Source organism: Mobula hypostoma, chromosome 23, assembly GCF_963921235.1.
Source record: "Mobula hypostoma chromosome 23, sMobHyp1.1, whole genome shotgun sequence".
Taxonomy (NCBI): domain Eukaryota; kingdom Metazoa; phylum Chordata; class Chondrichthyes; order Myliobatiformes; family Myliobatidae; genus Mobula; species Mobula hypostoma.
In genome coordinates this window covers 21164303-21185114 of record NC_086119.1, presented here as the reverse complement: position 1 = coordinate 21185114, position 20812 = coordinate 21164303, and the positions used below count along the sequence as shown (strand labels likewise).

The window sequence follows — 20812 nt, the reverse complement described above, 5'->3', positions numbered from 1 at the left end:
AATGTGCAAAAGAATTCCAACTGTAAATACAAAAAAAAAGCTAATACTGAAAACATGAGTTGTAGAGTCTTTGAAAGTGAGCCGATAGGTTGTGGAATCAGTTCAGTGCTGAGGTGAGGGAAGTTATCCATGCTGGTTCAGGAGTTTGATGATTGAAGGGTAATAACCATTTCGGAACCTGGTGGTGTGGGACCTAAGGTTGTGAAATTAGTTCAGAGTTGAATCAGGTCTACCAGTCAAGCATTATTCCTTTATTTTATATAATTTGAGAAATTGCTTAAATACCGTTGGCTGGTTTGTACAATTCAGAATCTTTATAAAGTGAGCACAGACCGTGCTAGGAAGGAAATAGAAGGCCACTCATTGACATCCCAGAACCTGAATTGTCAGGATTCCTGTAGGGATTCATGTGTTCCAGTTCTTTCCAATCTGTATAGGATGTAAATAGCCAGGCCATCAACATAGCAGGGTTTAAGTGGCATTTCCTAGTCCCCATTTCTAAGCTAGGGTGGAGCAGGGCCCGGCCACTGAAGACAAAATACTGCATGTACTACATTGCTGAGAGGATTTTGAGTCCAAAGCTTGGACTTCAAGATGTAAAAATGTAAATTGAATATGTTCCAGCAGGGAATGTGGCTCTTTTGGTTTCCAGTTGGTACCTTATAGCCTGTGTACAGACGGACTGAGTTTATTCAGATTAGAGATGATAAAGGAGTTGAGGAGAGTTGGGGACAAAATATTAGCTTGTGGACGTAAATGAAGCTCTTGGTGAAAAAGACATCTTGAAAATTGTCTGGGTGTGCATTGTGTTGCTTTCCATGGTGTGCCTTGTGCGCTGTGACGCGTGTTGTGCGCTGTAACGCATTTTGCAGCTCTTGGTCCTGGGGTGGGCTGCAGTGCATGACATTTCCCATGGTGCGTTTTGTATGTAGAAATATGTATTGTGTGCTCTGGTGCATGTGCAGCATTGGTAACTTTAGCCTGCACGATGTATGTCATGCTCTGCTGCTTTAAATTCTGTTCCTGAATTTTTGCTCTTGTCTTTCCATCCTGCCATCTACCCACGGTTGAAATCAGGAGAGGGAGAAAGCGCATGAAGGAGCTCGACCGATGAGGGCCATCTTCATGGCTGACGGTAAAATCTTCACCACTGGATTCAGCAAGATGAGCGAGCGGCAACTGGCCCTGTGGGACCCGGTAGGTGATCTTTCATCATCAGGTGATGGGCGTGGAGGTGACCAAAGCTAACCCCCTCAGAACGGCCAGTGAGAGCTGGTTAATTATGATCCAATTCTCTGAGGGGAAGATCTTGTAGGGCAGAGGTTTCCAACTTGGGGTCCACAGACCTCTTGCTTAATGGTTTTGGTTCATGACATTAAAAAGATTGGGAGCCCCTGTTATAGGGTTTTCTTCTCACTTGTGGTATTAACGACTGGGGAGAAATAATGCCTCTACATTTATCTGATTAACTGCAGGTTGTTCTAGTAGATTGTCCATTCATGAACTTTTTTAAAATCTGGTTAATTTGATCTTTTACACTTTTGCTTCATTTTTTCATTCTATGATGTTTGATAGAGAATTTTTAATGTCCTTTAGGTTCTATTATTTACCCACTCCCTGCTGCCTGTCACTTTGACCCGTACATCTCCTGCTCCAACTTCACCTTCCCAATTGTTGACACGCAGGAAACTCATTCTCCTTGGTTAACCAACAGTTTCAACTCAACCTCACTCACTGGGGCTAGGATGCATTCTTAGTAGCAAAAACCAAGACGCACTTGGAATGTATTGTATGCTTGATGGCGATTGAGTTGGGTTTGTTGTTTCATTAAGTGGTCTGACTCCTTTTCCTGGGGGGGATTGTTTGAGAGAAGGGAAAGCCAACAGATACAATGGAGAAGTTCCATCCTGCATGAAGTTGGACACAGACAGAGATCCCAAACCACTACAGCAAATAGGGTGGTATGGTAGCATAACAGTATTGCAGCGCCAATAACCCAGATTCGATTCTGCTGCTGTGTGTAAAGAGTTTGTACGTTCTCCCTGTGACTGATGGCTTTCCTCCAAAATCCTAAAGGCCTATGGATTAGTAGGTTAATTGGTCATATGGATGTAAATTGGCAGCACGGTCTCATTGGGCTGGAAGGGCCTTTTACCACACTGTATCTCTTAATAATAAATAAGTAAACTAACTACAACCTGAAGATAATAACAACTCTGTCATTGTGATGGAAGTTTTGTTATTACCACTGCTGTCCATGAAAATCAGTTCCTTCTTCCCTCTTCAATTTGTTAACAACTGAAATTGATGAGCCCTTGTCACTGGCTCCTTGACTCAGAGAAAGCCTTTTGCAATTCATTCTACCAAAGCTACTTGTAAAAGATAAAAGCTCTTAAAATTACCTTTGTAATGCCCTTCTGCTCTGGTGGGACTACTCACTGCTAGTCAAGAGCTACATCATAACTATGTTTCATTTCCAAACCCAACAAGCAGGGTCACTTGTATCTAAGCTCCAAGAACAATAAAAAAACTCTTTCAGATCTTGACCATTCAATGTTGATAGGAGTTGTACATTCACAACAACCGCCTCCCCAGACAACAATCCCCAATGTCCAGTCAAGGTACACTGCAACTTCACAAGTCTTGCATTTATTGTTAAAGATGAGGTTATAGAGTACTTGGTAATACAGGACAAGATACGACAACGTCAGCATGGTTTCCTTAAAGGAAGATCTTGCCTGACGAACCATTTCAAATTCTTTGAGGAGTTTACAAGTAGGATAGATAAAGGGGATGCAGTGGACGTTGTATATTTGGATTTTCAGAAGGCCTTCGACATGGTGCCAAACATCAGGCTGCTTACCAAGTCAAGAGCCCATGGTGTTACAGCGAAGTTACTAACATAGTTAGAACATTGGCTGATTGATAGGAGGTAGCGAGTGGGAATAAAAGGATCTTTTTTTTGTTTCGATGCCAATGGCTAGTGGTGTTCCACAGGGTTTGATGTTGGGACTATTTCTTTTTATGATGTATATCGATGATTTAGATGATGGAATAGATGGCTTTGTTGCCAGGTTTGCAGATGACACGAAGATTGGTGAAGGGGCAGGTAATGTTGCAGAAACAGGAGGGTTGCAGAAGGACTTAGACAGGTTAGAAGAATGAGCAAGAGAGTGGCAAATGAAATACAATGTTGGAAAGTGCATGGTCATGCACTTTGGTAGAAGAAATAAATGTGCAGACTATTTTCTAAACAGGGAGAACGTCTAAAAATCTGAGATGCAAAGGAACTTGGGAGTCCTTGTGCAGAACACCCTAAAGGTTAACTTGCAGGTAGTTTCGGTGGTGAGGAAGGCAAATGCAATGTTAGCATTCTTTCAAGAGGTCTAGAATACAAGAGCAGAGATGTGATACTGAGGCTTAGAAAAGCCCTGGTGAGGCCTCACTTTGAGTATTGTGAACAGTTTTGGGCTCTTTAACTAAGAAAAGAGGTGCTGGCATTGGAGAGGTTTCAGAGAAGGTTCACAAGGATGATTCTGGAATGAAAGAGTTATCAAATGAGGAACATTTGATGGCTGGACCTGTACTCACTGGAATTTAGAAAGATGAGGGGGGATCTCTTTGGAACCTTTTGAATGTTGAAAGGCCTAGACAATATAGATGTGGAAAGCATGTTTCCCATGGTGAGGGAGTCTTGGGCAAGAGGGCACAGCCTCAGGATAGAGGGGCTCCATTTAAAACAGAGATGTGGAGAAATTTCTGAATTTATGGAATTTGTTACCACAGGCAGCTGTGGAGGCCAGGTCATTGAGCGCATTTAAGGCTGAGATTGATGGGTTCTTGATTGGCCACAGCATCAAAGGTTACGGGGAGAAGGCTGGAGAGTGGGGCTAAGGACGAGAAAAATGGATCAACCATGATTGAATGTCAGAGCAGACTCGAAGGAGGCAAATGGCCTAATACTGCTCCTATGTATTATGGTCTTATGGTCTTATTTATGGCGTGTATGAGATTAAATTTGTATTTGGGAAGTTAATGCAAGACCCACCCAAAAGTCTGAAGCTGTCATTTTGCATTTATTGGCTCTTTTGGGAGATGCAAAGAATTTTGAGAGGACAGTTATCGGAGAGGATTTTGTTATTCACCCTGAAGTTTTCTCGTGAGTCATTACATAAAAACACGAAAGACATTTTAACTGTTGATCAAAGTGAGGTTCTGGCCAGTGCTGTCAAATTTCAGAAGTTCTAAGGGTGTTGGTGTTTTGACTGGGCTTCTGGTCGAAGTTTTGATTAGTCTATCCTAGCATCAAGAAACCAGCCTCATTTCTTTTGAGTTTCTGAGACACCAGAGCAGGGGCTTCCAGCACAGAAGCTGCCCAGTACTTTTCAGTGGTTCTGTTATGGGGCATCATACAACAGGAGGCTGCCCTGTGATAGGAGACTATCTGAGTTAGCCTGCTATCGGGGGTGCAGTCTGTCTCAGTGAAGAGGCTGCCTGTTTTGGCCTGTCTTTGGGTTTTGACAAGCTTCAAGACCATTGGTCTCATATTGGACTGGACTGGGCTGTGTGTGTGTGTGTGTGTGTGTGTGTGTGTGTGTGTGTGTATACACAGTGTGTTGGGCGTCCAGGACCTGTTGGAGTCTATCCCACAAAAATGACGGAGGCCAGGAAGGATTTTGTTGGGGTCTTTCAGAGATCTTTGTATCCTTTCTGCAAACATAGGCAAAGTCTCAGGAACACTGGAGAAGAGTAACAGAGATATTAGAGGAAATTATGTTGAGTGAGCCTTGCACCAATGGGAGTGAGATTATTGGAGAAGATTCTTAGAGACAGGATGTGTTTGCCTTGATTGTGGTGCAGACTAGGCCTCATGCCGTGGGCTTGTCTGTTTCAGCAGTCCAGGAGGGGAGACACCAGAGGCAGTGTGGTGTGGCATTCATGCCGGGTTGGGGTCTAGCCCCTCCCGTTGGTGTTGCACTCCAGGGCTCGCACAGTGGATTACATGTGTGCGTACGTTCACTTGAGGAAAGCAGAGAACTGTGGTATTTGCTGACAGAACCCAAATACCATCAATCCATCAATTTACAGGCTATGTCACTCAGGGACTTGGGATTTCATCTTGGCTGATCCAATTTTCCTCTCAGCCCCAATCTCCTGCCTTCTCCCATATCCGTTCACACCCTGATCAATCAACCTCTGCCTTCAATATACATAAAAGCTTGGCCTCCACGGCTGCTTGTGGCAATGAATTCCAGAGATTCGTCACTCTCTGGCTGAAGAAACTCCTCCTTGTATGTGATCTATGTGCCTTGTGCTGTATATGTCTGTTGGTATTGTGTTTTGCATCTTGGACCCAGTGTTTGGCTGTGGTCATGGGTATTAGTGTATGGTTGAATGATAATTATACTTGAACTTGAGAAATATGGTAGTGATAAAGTGGTGTTTATCTGACTTCAATCTATGATTAGTTATGTTTCGCAAGGATTGTGCTGCGATGTCTGTTCCGAGTGATATATATATAATAGATTTGGATGAAAATGTAAGTATTCTAGTTAGTAAGTTTACAGACAATAGAAAAATTGATGAACATGTAGATTGTCAAAGGATACAGCAGGATATAGATCAGCTGGAAATGTGTACAGAGAAATATCAGATGGAGTTCAATTGGGACAAATGTAAGTTAATATGCTTTGGGAGGTCCAATAAAGGAAGAAAGTGTTCAATAAATATCAGGACCCTTAGGAGCACTGTTGTACAGGGGAGTCTTGGAATGCAGGTCCATAGTGTGCTGAAAGTGGCAAAAAGGTGATTAGAGTGGTAAAGAAGCCTTGTGACCTTCTTGTCTTCCATCAATCACAATATTGAGCATAAGAGTTGGCCGGCCATGTTGCAGCTCTATAAAATGTTAATTAGGCTGAATTTATTGAAGCAGTTTTAGTCACATACTATTGGGAAGGGTGTGGAGGCTTTGGAGTGGGTGCAGAGGAGGTTCACCAGGATGTTGCTCAGATTGGAGTATCTTAAGTACAAGGAGATGCCAGAACAAATGTGACTTGTTTTCTCTGGAGCGAAAGAGGCTGAAGGTCGACCTGATTGAAGTGTAAATGTAAAATTATGATTGGCGTAGATAGGGTAGACAGTCAGAATCTTTTGTCTGGTGTAGAAATGTCAAATGCTAGAGGGCATAGCTTGAAGAGAGGTAAAGTTTATTTTATACGGAGAGTGGTAGGTGTTTGGTCTGTGCTGCCTGTGGAGGTGGTGGAAGAAAATACCATAGCAACTTTTAAGAGGCATTTTAGGCAGACACATGAATAAGTTGGAATGGAAGGATTCAGGCACATGTGATTAGTTTGGATCACATTGTGGTTGGCACAGAGATGGTGGGCCTGATCCTGTGCTCTACTGTCCTGTTTCTGATCAAACCCCTCATGAAATCTAAACCTATGAATTAATTTCATCTTTGGTAAACCCTGTCAGATTGTTTTACACCATAAAACATTGGAGCAGAACTAGGCCATTCAGCCCATCGAGTCTGCTGCGCCAATCTACCATGGCTGATTCATTTTATTTTATTTTGTTACAGTGTGAAATTGGCCCTTTGAGCTGTACTGCCCAGCAATCCTTTGATTTATCCCTAGCCTAATCACAAAACAATTTACAATGACCAACCTGTACATCTTTGTACTGTGTGAGGAAACCAGAGCACCTGGAGGAAATCCTCATGGTCACGGGGAGAACATACAAATTCCTTCCAAGCAGCAACAGCAATTAGGCTATACGGCCCAAAAAGTCTGTTCCGCCATTCCATCATAGCTGATTTATTATTCCCCTCAAACCCATTCTCCTACCTTCTCCCCATAACCTTTGGCACCCTTACTAATCAAGAATCTAGCAATCTTTGCTCCAAATTCACCCAATGACCTGGCTTCCACAGCTGTCTGTGGCAATGAATTCCACAGGTTCTCCACCCTCTGGCTAAGAAGATTCCTCCTCATCTCTGTTCTAAAGGGATGTCCTTGTATTCTGAGGCTGTGCCCTCTCGTCCTAGACATCCACACGAAAGAAACATCCTCTCCACATCCACTCTATCTAGGCCAGTTATATTTATTTTATTACTGTAAGTGCTTTGGTCTGGGTGGCGTTTCCATTCTTTACCAATATTGTTAAACCCCAGGTCATGTTGTCCAGCAAACTCCATTGCATTCAAGCAACACACGTCAAAGTTGCTGGTGAACGCAGCAGGCCAGGCAGCATCCGTAGGAAGAGGTGCAGTTGACGTTTCAGGCCGAGACCCTTCGTCAGGAGACCTCTTCCTAGAGATGCTGCCTGGCCTGCTGCGTTCACCAGCAACTTTGATGTGTGTTGCTTGAATTTCCAGCATCTGCAGAATTCCTGTTGTGTCCATTGCATTCAACTTTCTTCCTAAATGTTTACCATTGACCTCTTATATTCTGCTGGAAGACATTTAAGAAACATTAAAATAAATTGACTGGACAGAAAAATGGTTATATTTTAGTTTAGGGACCAGTTCAACTTCAATGCTTTGAGCTTTCCATGTTATTTGCTATCTGGCCACTTTGTATCATGAAAGTGCTTACAGGGAAAGGAGCAGACAATTATTGCTCATTCCTATACCTGGAATTGAAACAAAATTTCTTTCTTATTGGGTCTGAGTGAATAGACCAATTAAAGTCCCCCAAAATGTATTACACAACTATACACAATACAACAATACACAAAATGTAACACATAACTGCTGTCCTGCACTGGACCACAGTGTGGATGGCTGGTATTCCTCATTCCACCGCCAGGGGGAGCTCCAGGCCTTTCTTGCTGTTTATAATAATCTGCTTCAGGATTGAAAATGGATTCTTTTCTACCTTTTGACTTCAGTCTGAACTGGATATCTCCCAAATGGATTACTGTCATTATCGGTACATGATTATCTCCTTCAGGAGAAACGGGCCTCGACTTTACATGGGAACTTCTCACACCAGAGGGAACCATCATTATCCCCAGAATACACTCAATGAGTCAGAAATAGCTGGGGATAAGGCAGCACTGGGTCAGAGGACATCATCAACGTGTGGACAACCAGTGGTCAAGGAAAAAACTTTAAAACCTTAATGTTTTAAAAAATCATGTGATTTGCAAGTTGGACTACAAAAACAATGAATACAATGTAGTCAAAACTGCTTAATGCATTACTGGTACCAATCTACCCACCGTCAAGAACATTTATACAGAAAGGTGCCGGAAGAGAGCCAGTAACATTATGAAGGATCCACCATACCCTGCTCATGGACTGTGTGTCCCACTCCCATCAGGGAGGAGGCTATGTAGCATCCACACCAGCACCACACGACTCAAAAACAGTTACCCTGCTCAAGCAGTAAGGCTGATCAACACCCCCACCTACTAACTCCACTGCTACTTTATTATTTTTGACAGTCACTTTATGTACCTTATGGTCATAAATCAACTTATGTATATAAGTTATCTTATGTATTTATATTTATTGTGTGTGTTTATTATTGTTATTGTGTTCTTTGTATTTTGTATTGCATCCAATCCAGAGTAACAATTATTTTGTTCTCCTTACATCTGTGTACAGGAAATGACATTAAACAATCTTGAATCTCGAGGAACACAACTGAGCATATGTAATGGAAAATTAAATTAAAATAGCTGATGTTCTAAAAATTTTCTTGCAACTAAACCAGATTTTGATATTCGCATGAAGCGAAGACAAGAGCTGAGAGGTACAGATGGTAATTGGTGTGTTCCAATGCATTACTCTTCGTGGTTGAGACCTTGAGCCGTGATTTGGCAGGGGAAATACATCAAAAGTAATTTGGGACAAATGAAGATGAATCACGCTGGGTGAAGGAGTAGGTGATTGGTGTTGGAACATTCTCCTGTGCCAAGAGGCAGCTCAAATGATTAATGCTTTTCCTCAAATGTCTGCTGTCAGCTGACTTCCTTGTTTAAATTGCTCCCTTTAAGGTAGCAGAAACTGAAAGCCGAACTCAAGGTCACTTGAGCTTCAGTTGCAGGGTAACCAACCAGCAGCATTGCACCAGCAAGTGTCAATCAAATTAACATAAATTAATATTAATTTCGGGAGCCTGTGGTGTCATCAAATTAAAGAGACGCTTGTGCCTTGGCTCATCCAGGCAGTGACACTAGTCAGGAGAGTCATGTGCCTGAAATGTTGAGTGAAAGCATTCTAAAGACCAAATTTGGATCTTTTACTCATCTCTCTGCCTGCTGAAATCACCGCCTGGGGTGACAGGGTAGCATGACGGTTAGTGCCATCACTTTACAGCGGCCGTGATCAACAATTGTGGTTTGATTCTCACCATTGTCTGTAAGTAGTTCGTACGTTTTCCTCATGACTGTGGGTTTCCTCTGGGTGCTCTGGTTTCCTCCACAATGTACGGTGTGGGCAGGTTAGGCTGGCGCTTGAAGCATGGGGCCCCCCAGCACAATCCTCAAGCTTGTTGATGCAAAACAACATATTTCAAAGTATGTTTTCTCAAATAAAGCCGATCGTCTACTTTCTTCAGAGGTTATATTGGCTTCAGGGCAGAAAAATAACGTCTGACTTCACAGACAGCCGTTTTCCATCACAGTTCCATCACCGTGCTGTTGGAGATCATTTACATAAGCAGTCTTTCTTAATAAAATAATAGATGTGGGTCATCCTGAGGCTATTTTCATAAAGCAGACACACCACTTCCACTTAATTCTTTCTTTACTAATGTACATGGCAGTGTGCTATGAGTGAATCTGTTCAGATTATAATTCAGCAGCATTCTGTATTGTAGTGTGAAGACATAGTGAAGTGTGGATTGTAAGAGAGTGTTTCACTCAAACAGGCATGAGGGCAAGGTGGCACATTGAAACAGAAAAGAATTATCCAGTATAAAGTAGTGGATTCATCCCAGTGCATCATGGGTAAGGCCCTCCCAACCATTGAGCATGTCTACATGAAACGTTGTCACAGAAAAGCAACATTCATCATCAGAGATCCCCACCACCAAGGTCATGCTCTCTTCTTGCTGCTGACTTCAGGTAGAAGGTACGTGAGCCTCACGACACACTGCCAGGTTCAAAAACGATTACTACCCCTCAACCATCAAGCTCCTGAATAAAAGGGGATCGCTACACCCACTTGCCCCATCATTGAAATGTTCCCACAACCAATGATCTCACGTTAGGGACTCTTTATCTCATTATCTCATGTTCTCGTTATTTATTGTTATTTACTTATTGCATTTGCACAGGTTGTTGCCTTCTCCATTCATTGATCCTGATATAGTTACAATTCTATAGGTTTGCTGAGTGTGCTCAGAAGAAAATGAATCTCAGGGTTGTATATAGTGACATATATGTACTTTGATAAAATTTTCTTTGAACTTTGATAATAATTAAGGTAAACGTGCCTAATGAATTGAAGAAATTTTAGAGATTGAAAATTGTTATTAGTTTCACAAGAGTTTTTTATATTTCCATACTTTTATGACAGAGAAGGCCATTTGACCTGTGGAGTCTATGCTGATTCTTGTAGTTTATCCTAACAGTCTCATTCAGTCATATATTTCCCTATAATCTGTCCTTTTATGTCCTTCCAGTAAACCTCCAGGTAGCCATTGTCCAGTGCAGGTTCTACCACTGTTCTTGGAGGCCATTTGCATAACTAGTTTTATCTATTGAAATGACAGGAAAGCTATTTTGCATGGAACATACAGACAAGTTTTGCTTTTTTTACAATTTTTCTTTTGCACTCATCAGCTCCTCCTAATTCTCCCACCAACCTCCAGTGTTCCATTAACTCACTGAGCAATGCATCTTTAGGAGATGGGAGATGACCCAGAGCCCAAGCAGTCACAGAAAGCTGCAAACTCTACCCAGGCTGCGGCGGAGGTCGGCTTTGAACTTGGGTCACCAGAGTTGTGAGGCAGCAGTTCTAGCTGAGCCACTGTGACGCCCGGTGAGATGGTTGAGACCCATTGTGTTGATGGCTCAGTCCATGCTACTTTGATAAAGAATTCATTGTGTGTTCCCAAGCTGAGCTTTCATCCTCCTGCAATAGTGAACTCTTGGCCACCTGTAGAGAAGCCAAATCAACTGATACCATCTCACTCTGGACCAAGGTCAGATCAGCCATGATCATTATGAGCGACAGAACAGTTTCGAGGGACTCTGCAGCGTCTGGTCCCTCTCCAATTTTTGATGTTCATGTGACCTCGGTACCTAGGTCAGAGGTTACACAATAATGATAATGGGCAGCTTCGCTGAAGTTACTATAGATGCCAGCTCCAACACCTGCTGCTACATGGCCATCCATGAAAATACGCTGAAACTACACGTGGCAGGTGGAACAACCTTCTCCACAAATGGGAAGAGTGAAGGAATCACCCCATTGTGAACTAAATGCAGCCTGTGTGACTCAGAATTCAGTAGCCACTGTACCATTACTCAGAAGATACTGAGACAATAAGACCAACAGATTTATAGAATACATTATCAAGCTCCTCTCAAATTTGGTCAGTGCTCTTGTAGTACTGTAAGTGTCCACTGGGAGTGCACAGTCCCTGATCAAAGCCTGCTTCTCTGCTGGGTATGGAACTCCACTATCAGTGTCCAATACACACAACTCTCCCTGAGCACAAAGGCAGCAGATAGACTCAAATTCCAGATGGTCACTTGTTTGTACTGGGAAGTAGAGATGCAAGAGACAGCAGCTGCTGGGACCCGGAGCAGCACACAAAATGCTGGAGGAGCTCAGCAGGTCAGGCAGCAGCTATGGAGGGAAATGGACAGTGGACATTTTGGGTCAAGACCCTCCATCTGGACCTAGATCCCACATACATCGTCTCTCTAAGTTGAAGTACGTGGGATCAAAATCATAATTCTTGTGGTGAATCCTAAATGAAACAACCTCCCAAATCTAGGGATCTTGTGAAAACAAGCAACTTTCTGTACACCAGAGGTTTCCTAACTTCTCTAATGCGATATCAATTTCGGACAAGCCGCATATCTCCAACAGCATTTGTTTTATAGACTAACCTCTGTATTTGACATTAAAACTCCTCAGTTTGTCAGCAGTGAAATCATTTTTGCCATTTCATCTTTTGGGTGGTGGAGTTATCTACTTAATGTAAATTAATATTGACAAACCTTATTACCACCTCATCATATCATAAAAATTAAATTCACCGTTGCTGCTTCAAATTCCTGGGGGCAGCAATACCGCAGTCTGAGAACGTTGGCTGTACACTATTTAAAGCAAGGGTTCCCTATCTTTTTTATGCCATGAAGCCTTACCTTTGACCGAGGGATCCATGGACCAAAGTTGGGAAACCCTGATTTAAAGTAAGAAAGGTAATTGCATTGGCCAAGCACAGCATATGTACTGATTCCACCACGTCTGTCCTGTTTGTTGTGTGAACAGTTTTCATATTTTCTAGTGATGCAGAAAGAGGCCATATGCTCTCCCCAGTCCATTCTGACTCTTAGACTATCCCCATCAGAGCCAGTTTAATTTATTCTGTAAATCTGTTGAATATAGTCTTGCACAGCTGACATGAAGTTTATTCCCTTTGTTCTACCCTGTCATGTAGAAAAACTTTGATGAACCAATGGGACTTCAGGAAATGGACACCAGTAATGGAGTTCTTCTACCGTTTTATGATGCTGACACAAATATAGTCTATTTGTGTGGGAAGGTGAGTGTTTCCCTCTGTGTGGGTAATTGATGCCTGGTAACTGATCTCCTGCTCATTCTATTCATGGAATTTGAGCTGCATGCAAAAGAGGAGAGCAAAACAGCAGTTTACATTTATAGATCTTGGGACATCCCAATCCTTTCTATTACCAAAAAAAAAGCACATTTTCAAGGAGTGGTTAGCATAACTGGGTTCAATTCTGCCATTGTCTGTAAGGAGCATATGCTGTATGTTCTCCCTGTGGTTTCCTCTGGGTGCTCTGGTTTCCTCCTACATTCCAGGGTTAGTTGGTTAGTTGGTCACATGGGTGTAATTGGGCAGCACAGACTCATTGGCCTGTTACTGTACTACAGCTTTAAATATATAAAATTAGTCTTAACTATGGGAAACACTAATATAAGAATAATTGTTTAATCCTGAGTAGCTTGTTGCATTTAAAACAAGTCATTTCCAGAGGTGTGTTATGTTGATGTTTGCTACTGTGAGACTGTCTAAATTATAAATTAATGTTCAGTTACTCGGGTCCGATCTCCTTGGAGACTGATTTCTCTTTGCCTTTAGGGTGATAGCAGCATTCGGTATTTTGAGATCACACCGGAAGCTCCGTACGTTCATTACATCAGCACGTTCAGCAGTAAGGAGCCACAGAGGGGAATGGGCTTCATGACGAAGAGGGGTCTGGATGTCAGCAGATGTGAAATTGCAAGGTCAGTGCCTTCAACTAGCACATGATGGGCTTTTAAGTTAGCTTGTAATTGCTAGTGTTATTGCAATGATGATGTTAATTTCACTGAAGGTAACTTGTGTCTCAAAATTCAGAACAAAAGAACAGGGATTTGACCTTCAGGGTTGCTTTGCTACTGATTAAGATCATCGTTGATCTGATTCTGGCCTCAGATCCACTTCCCTGATTAGTCCTCGCAGCCAATCATTTCCCTAACACATAAACATCTGAAAATCTCAAATAGAGTGACTTTACCCTTGTGAATCTTGAAAGATTTACAAGCCTTTGGGCCACAAAATTCCTCCTCATCTCTCCTAGTGGTACGATAATGTCCTGAATAACATAACAGGTGTATAAGATGATGAGAGGCATTGATTGCGTGGATAGTCAGAGGCTTTTTCCCAGGGCTGGAATGGCTAGCACAAGAGGGCACAGTTTTAAGGTGCTTGGAAGTGGGTACAGAGGAGATGTCAGGGATAAGTTTTTTACACAGAGAGTGGTGAGTGCGTGGAATGGGCTGCTGGCAATGGTGGTGGAGGCGGATACGATAGGGTCTTTTAAGAGACTCCTGGAAAGGTACATGGAGCTCAGAAAAATAGAGGGTTCTAGGTAACCCAAGGTAATTTCTAAGGTTAGGACATGTTCAGCACAGTTTTGTGGGCCAAAGGGCCTATATTGTGCTGTAGGTTTTCTATGTTTCTAACACTTTTCAGCGCCAGTGATCTGTGTCCAATTCCAAAGATTTTCCTTGTTCTCCTCATGTCCATCTGTGTTTCCTCTGGATGCTCCGGTTTCCTCCCACACTCCAAAGACGTACAGGTTAGGGTTAGGGATAGTAACTTCTGGGCATGCCATGATAGCAACACTCGGGCTGTGTTGTTGATGGAAACTCTATGCTTTGTTGTACATGTGACAAATAAAGCTTCGACTGAATGGCTCATTGTCTTGAGAAGGTGTGTATGTGGCTGTTTTATATTTAATGTATTAATCCTGTATAACTTTAGTGTATCCTTACACCTGTGGGAAGTACGTAGTACCAATGCCATACAGAGGTGCCAGGAGTGAAATATACAGGAGGGAGCTCCTTTAAGGGAATGGCAAAATAAGGGAAGAATGCATTTTGAAAAATCAAAAGGTATCTCAACATATTGTATCTCAATAATGAAGCAGTGGAGGCTAATTCCCCATAAATATATTTAGGCAAGGTTGGATAGATTTTTGCATGGTAGGGGAATTATGGGGAAAAGGCGGGTAGGTGGAGAGGGCCAGATCAGCCATGATCTTATTGAATGGCAGAACAGGTTCGACAGGCCGGATGGCCTACTCCTGCTCCTATTTCTTATGTTTTTTATATTAAAATTGGTCTTCGAAACTGGAGAGGCAGAGATAAAGAAATGACAAATCTGTGGTTACAAGCATGGAAGGGAAACCCATTTGCAGGCACTGAGCCAACGAGAATCATCCAGCCTCCAATCTCTTGGCTGCTGGAGTGCAGTTTGTCCTGGGTCCCTCTGTAGGCTCTAGCTCCTTTGTGCCCACTGTGGCCTGGCTCCAAGGGACTGTAGCCAGGTTTCAGTCCACTGCAGGTTGCTATTACTCGATGCACCATTCATATGCTGCAGTGTAGCTAAAGCTGACCCAGGTGCCAAGACGTTGCCACAGAGCAGTGCCAGGGCCTGCTGAAGTGGTTGATGCCATCTCCGCCAGTCAGGCAAATCTTGTTGTTGAACACCCTGAGATTCCTTCTTGTGCTCTTTGTTTCAGAATCAGAATTAGGTTTATTATCACGGACATATGTTAAATCTACTCCTCCATTCCATCGTGACTGACTTATTATCCCTCTCGATCCCATTCTCCTGCCTTTTCTCCATTACTTTTGTCACCCTGACTAATCAAGAACATATCAACCTCCACTTTAAATATATTCAATATCTTGCCCACCCCTCCCCCACAGCCATCCGTGGGAATGAATTCCACAGATTCACTACCCTCTAGCTAAATAAATCACTTCTTATCCAAATGGATGTCCCTCTATTCGGAGGCTGTTCCTTCTGGTCCCAGACTCTCCACCTCCACTCTGCCTAGATCTTTCAATATTCAGTGTTTCAATGAGATTCCATCCCCCCCGCCACCCGACTCTTCTAAACACCAGCGAGTACAGGCCCATAGCCATCATATGCTTCTCGTATGTTAACACTTTCATTCCTGCAATCCTTTTTGTGAACCTCCGCTGGACCACCCCAATGCAAGTACATCTTTTCTTAGATAAGGGGCCGAAAACTGCTCACAATACTCCAAGTGTGGTCTGACCAATGGCTTATAAAGTCTCAGCATCACATCCTTGCTCTTATATTCTTGTCCTCTTGAAATGAATGCTGCATTTGCCTCCCTTCCCACCAACTCAACCTGCAAGTTAACCTTTAGGGAATCTAGTACAAGGATCTCCAAGTCCCTTTGCTCATCTGATGTTTGAACTTTCTCCCCGCTTAGAAAGTAGTCCACACCTTTTCTTCCTTCTGCCAAAGTGCATGGCCATACACTTTCCAACACTAAAGTCCATCTGCCACTTCTTTGCCTATTCTTCCGAACTGTCCACGTCATTCTTCAGATACCCTGCTTCCTCAGTGCTCCTTCCCCTTCCATGTATCTTTATATTGTCTGCAAACTTGGCCACAAAACTATCAATTCCTTTATCCAGATCATTCACATATAATGTGAGAAGAAACAGTCCCAATACCGACGCCTGCAGAATACCACTTGTCACCGGCAGCCAACAGAAAAGGCTCCCTTTATTCTTACATCTTGGCTCCTGCCAATCTCCTATCCATGCTAGTATCCTTCCTGTAGTACTGTGGGTTCTTATCTTGTTAAGCACCCTCATGTGTGGTAAACAAGAGAGACCTGCAGATGCTGGAAATCCGAGCAACACACACAAAATGCTGGAGGAACTCAACAGGCCAAGGAGTAACTATGGAAAAAGCATTTCGAGCCAAGACTCTTCATCAGGACTCATGTGTGGCACCTTGTCAAAGGCCTTCTGAAAATCCAAACAAAACAAACATCCACTGACTCCCTTTCATCTATTCTGCCTGTTATTCCCTCAAAGAATTCCAACAGATTTCAGGCAAGATTTCCCCTTTAGAAAACCATGCTGACTTTGGCTTACTTTATCATGCACCTCCAAGTACCCCGGAACATCATTTTAACAATGGACTCCAACATCTAGCCAACCATTGAGATCAGGCTAACTGGCCTATAATTTCCTTTCATCTTCCTCACTCCCTTCTTAAAGAGGTGAGTGATATTTGCCATTTTCTGTCCTCTGGAACCATTTCAGAATCTAGTGATTCTTGAAAGATCATGGCTAATGTCTCTACAATTTATCCAGCTATCTCCTTCAGAGCCCTGGGGTGTATTCCATCGGTTCGAGGTAACATATCTACCTTCAGACCTTTCAGCTTCCCAAACACCTTCTCCTTAGTAATAGCAACAACACTCACTTCTGCCCCTGACACTCAAATTTCTGGAATACTGCTAGTGTCTTCCACAGTGAAGACTGACATAAAATACTTTTAAATTCATCTACAATTTCTTTGTCTCCCATTACTTCCTCTTCAGCGTCATTTTCCAGCAGTCCAATATCCACTCTTGTCTCTCTTTTTGTATCCTCTTTGATATTTTTGGCTAGCTTACCTTCATATTTCATCTTTTCTCTCCTTCAGTTTTCTTCTAGTTGCTTTCTGTTGGTTTTTAAAAGCTTCCCAATCCTCTAACTCCCCACTAATTTTTGCTATATTATATGTCCTGTCTTTTGATTTTATGCTGACTTTAACTTCTTTTGTCACCCTGCCTTTAGAATATTACTTCATCTTTGGGAATATTTCTATGCTGCGCCTTCCGAATTGCCCCCAGAAACTCCAGCCATTGCTGTTCTGCCGTCATCCTTGCTAGTGTCCCCTTGCATTCAATACAGAAAAATAGTGTGATGCACAAAGTATACAATAAATTATGAGGAATATTTATAAAATAGTTAGTTAATTAGAGGGGATTGGGATGCATCCAAAATCATGACCTGAATATGTCTCTTAGTGTAATTTTCCTTTCTTCCATTACTAGTTGTAACTTCTAATGATGGCCATCTATCTGTATAGGCAGCAGTGGGGTTTATAGAGACTGTGCATATGACCATCTGTGTACAGCTTCATTGCCTTGCAACCTGCTCTTAATTAAGCTTGCCTCTGTTTTCAAAGCATGCTCGGCACATTTCCATTGGGAAATCCTTTGGATTTACTGTTGAGAATCAGATTCCGATTTATTATCACTGACTTATTTGACATGACATCTGTTATTTTGCTCCATCTGTACATTGCAAAGACATAAAAATTAATAACAGAAGTGAATCAATACTGTGTTAATGTGTTATTCAGAAATTTGATGGTGGAGGCTAAGAAGCTGTTCCTGAATCGCTGAGGGTGGGCCTTCAGGCTCTGTGCCTCCTCGCCAATGGTAATATAGAGAAGAGAGCATGTCCTGGATGGTGAGGGTTCTGAGTGATGGATGCCACCATTTTGAAACAAAATAAATATATTGAGGGAAATAGATGAAGAAGAAATGTTATTGTTTCCTTTCTTCTGTATTGTTAACATCACAGTCGATCATTTCAAGTAGTTGTCGATGTTTGGTCAAAAGCTAGCTGGGTTGTTTGTCAAAGTGGTTCCAACACTGCTGGTTCATCTCACTGGAAAAAACACTTAGCACAAAATGACCAGAATCACAGTGGGCTGGGATACCACTCACACTAGAATCTCTGTTGCTCCAGGGACAGTTGGATAATCAGATGGACTTTTCTGGAAAATGGAGGCTTGGATATTTGGGAAAATGTGGAGCTGCTTTGGTCTGTGATGGCAGAGAACGACTTGGAAATTCAGAGTGCAAATGTTCTGTTATCTGAAGGGACACGGGATTTGTCTGTTTTCTTAATTGTTTTGCTTCAGGCAATCTCTGCGCATATTCAGTCACTTACTTAAAAGCATCTCTGTTAACACTCCCAGCTATGCACGGCACATAGGGTAATGTAAAAATCCCTGTGGAAAAACAACACTGATATCTTCTAGTGTGTGTTTCCATCCAAGGCATAGCAAAAATTAATTCATTACATTTTATGTTATAGGTTTTTCAAATTACATGAGCGGAAGTGTGAACCAATTACAATGACGGTGCCTCGAAAGGTCAGTACAGTGGAAAGGAGCATCACAGGGACCCATACAATGTATTCAAGCAAGGCCACAGAGCCACCATAATGATCATCTAAAAATAGACACGAGATTATGGATACACATTCACTGCATAATTTTTTGATGCCCACGTATGCACTATCAATAAGTAACAAATTTAAATTCCTGTACATTCTTTGCCGACACAATAAAAGAAAACAAACGGTGATTTGCAAAATTGCTTCCATCTTTCAATAACTATAACCCCAGAGTTTTTCTTTTCAAAATTAGTTTGGAAGCAGGTACTTTAAAGGTAAGTTAGATCGCTGTTTCATTATTTTTACAGACAACAACCTTTGCTATCAAACCTTTAAGGTTATTTTGTTTGGATGCTAAACCTCAATTTGTCTCAGGGTTAACTTGGAAAATTGATGAATATTTTACCAGCTGAATGATTCCCTGTGCGCATATATTTGCGTTGCTGAAACCTCTTTTAGTAAATGAGAAAGAAACGTGTGCTCTTGGGAATATGCACCAAATCAGTCAGCTTCTGAAAGAACAAATAATAAGTACTCAGCCAAGGACCTACATTCATTTTCTTGCCAAGAGACTCGGGGGGAGAAAGAAAACTACAAATTCTGACCAAAATAAAGGATGGGAAAATGGCGATTTTTTGCAGTTTTTACCTCTTTTGTGGTATTTGCTGTAGGAATTGTTTCACTTGTTTAATCACAAAATGAGGCAAACCTATTATTTTTTCATCTTGCATTCAGTTCACTTTTGAAGCACTGAAAATGGCTTTATGATTTAATCATCAGGCAGCTACATTATTACTCTGCACTACACTCGATCTGAAGACAATTTTATGATCCAAAAATTAAGGTGTGACTCCCTGTTCAGACCTGAAGAGCATATATTTATACTGTAAGATTCGAGGTGTCTTTCATGAAATATTGCATACCATGTGTATGACTTAGAGGCTCTGGCACTTGAAGCCATTGATTTCAATGCACTTCACATTGCAGGGGGCAGATCACAGCTTCCTGATGCAGGGATTTCTTTCCACATTGTGGACAAGTTTTGTTAAGCTCCCCCTTCATCCCTCAGCCAGAAGGTGGGTTGTTTGTACAGGTTCTCAGTTCATCCTGTGGCACAATAGGAGCCTAAAAAAACCCCAGAGATACTAGAGAATAACCATATAAAAAACAGGGAAAAGAAGAAGGAATTATGGCGCCTTGTGAAAGTATTCAGCCCTAACCCTTTGTTCACATAAATGAGTTTTATAACCAGGGATTTTGATCAATTCAACTGAGGATTTATATTTGTGAATTACATGCTCCTTTTTTTTCACACTAGACCCCCAAAAGAACAGGGAAAATTATAAAGCATGAAATTCTAAAAGTTCAAAAACTGAAATGTGAGCAGTTCAACAGTATTCATCCCCCTCTACCTCAGTGCTTAGTTGAAGCACCTCTCACAGCTATTATCACCCCACCCCTTTGAATGAGGTTCAAGTCTTCTTGGATATGTCTCTATTCGTTTTGCACAATGTGGTGGAGCAAGATTTGCCCATTCCTCCTTGAAATATTATGCAAGCTGTGCCAAGTTATTTGGGGAACAATGGTTAACAGCAATCTTGAGGTCTTACCGGAGATGTTCGATTGGGACTCAGACTGGGCCACCCAAGGACATCAATTTTCTTCATTTGAAGCCAGGTCATTGCCCTGCTGAAAGACGACTTCCTCCCAAGTTTAAGCTTCCTAGCAGAGGCTAGCAGGTTTTTATCAAAGATCTCTCTGTATTTAGCAACACTTATCTTCCCATCGATCCCGACCAGATTTCCAGTCTCTGTTGCTGAAAAGCATCCCCAAAGCATGATGCTACCTTCACCATACTTTACAGTAGGGATAGTGTTACCTGGCTGATATGCAGTATTAGATTTATGCCACACATACAGCTAAAAAAAAACATATCCTTGCCTGTAAAGACTTTGCAAAGCTTCACTTAGAAGATGCTGTAAAGATGTGGGAGAAGGTCTGGTGTTCGGACGAGACTAAAGTAAAACCTTTTGGCCTCAACACTAAGCAGCACATTGCTAAGAATCCTGCCATTAACTCTGTGCTCTGACTTCAAGTTCGACT

General features: G+C 42.1%; 1 protein-coding gene across 1 annotated transcript in view; it reads left to right on the top strand.

Moving 5' to 3' along the window:
• LOC134336949 (coronin-6-like) overlaps positions 1 to 20812 on the top strand; it is a 260484-nt gene that overhangs the window by 222869 nt on the left and 16803 nt on the right. The window contains exons 6-9 of the mRNA XM_063031656.1: positions 1078 to 1197; positions 12630 to 12734; positions 13296 to 13441; positions 18629 to 18686. Coding sequence (XP_062887726.1) covers positions 1078 to 1197; positions 12630 to 12734; positions 13296 to 13441; positions 18629 to 18686 — 429 coding nt within the window. The remainder of the gene's footprint in view (positions 1 to 1077; positions 1198 to 12629; positions 12735 to 13295; positions 13442 to 18628; positions 18687 to 20812) is intronic.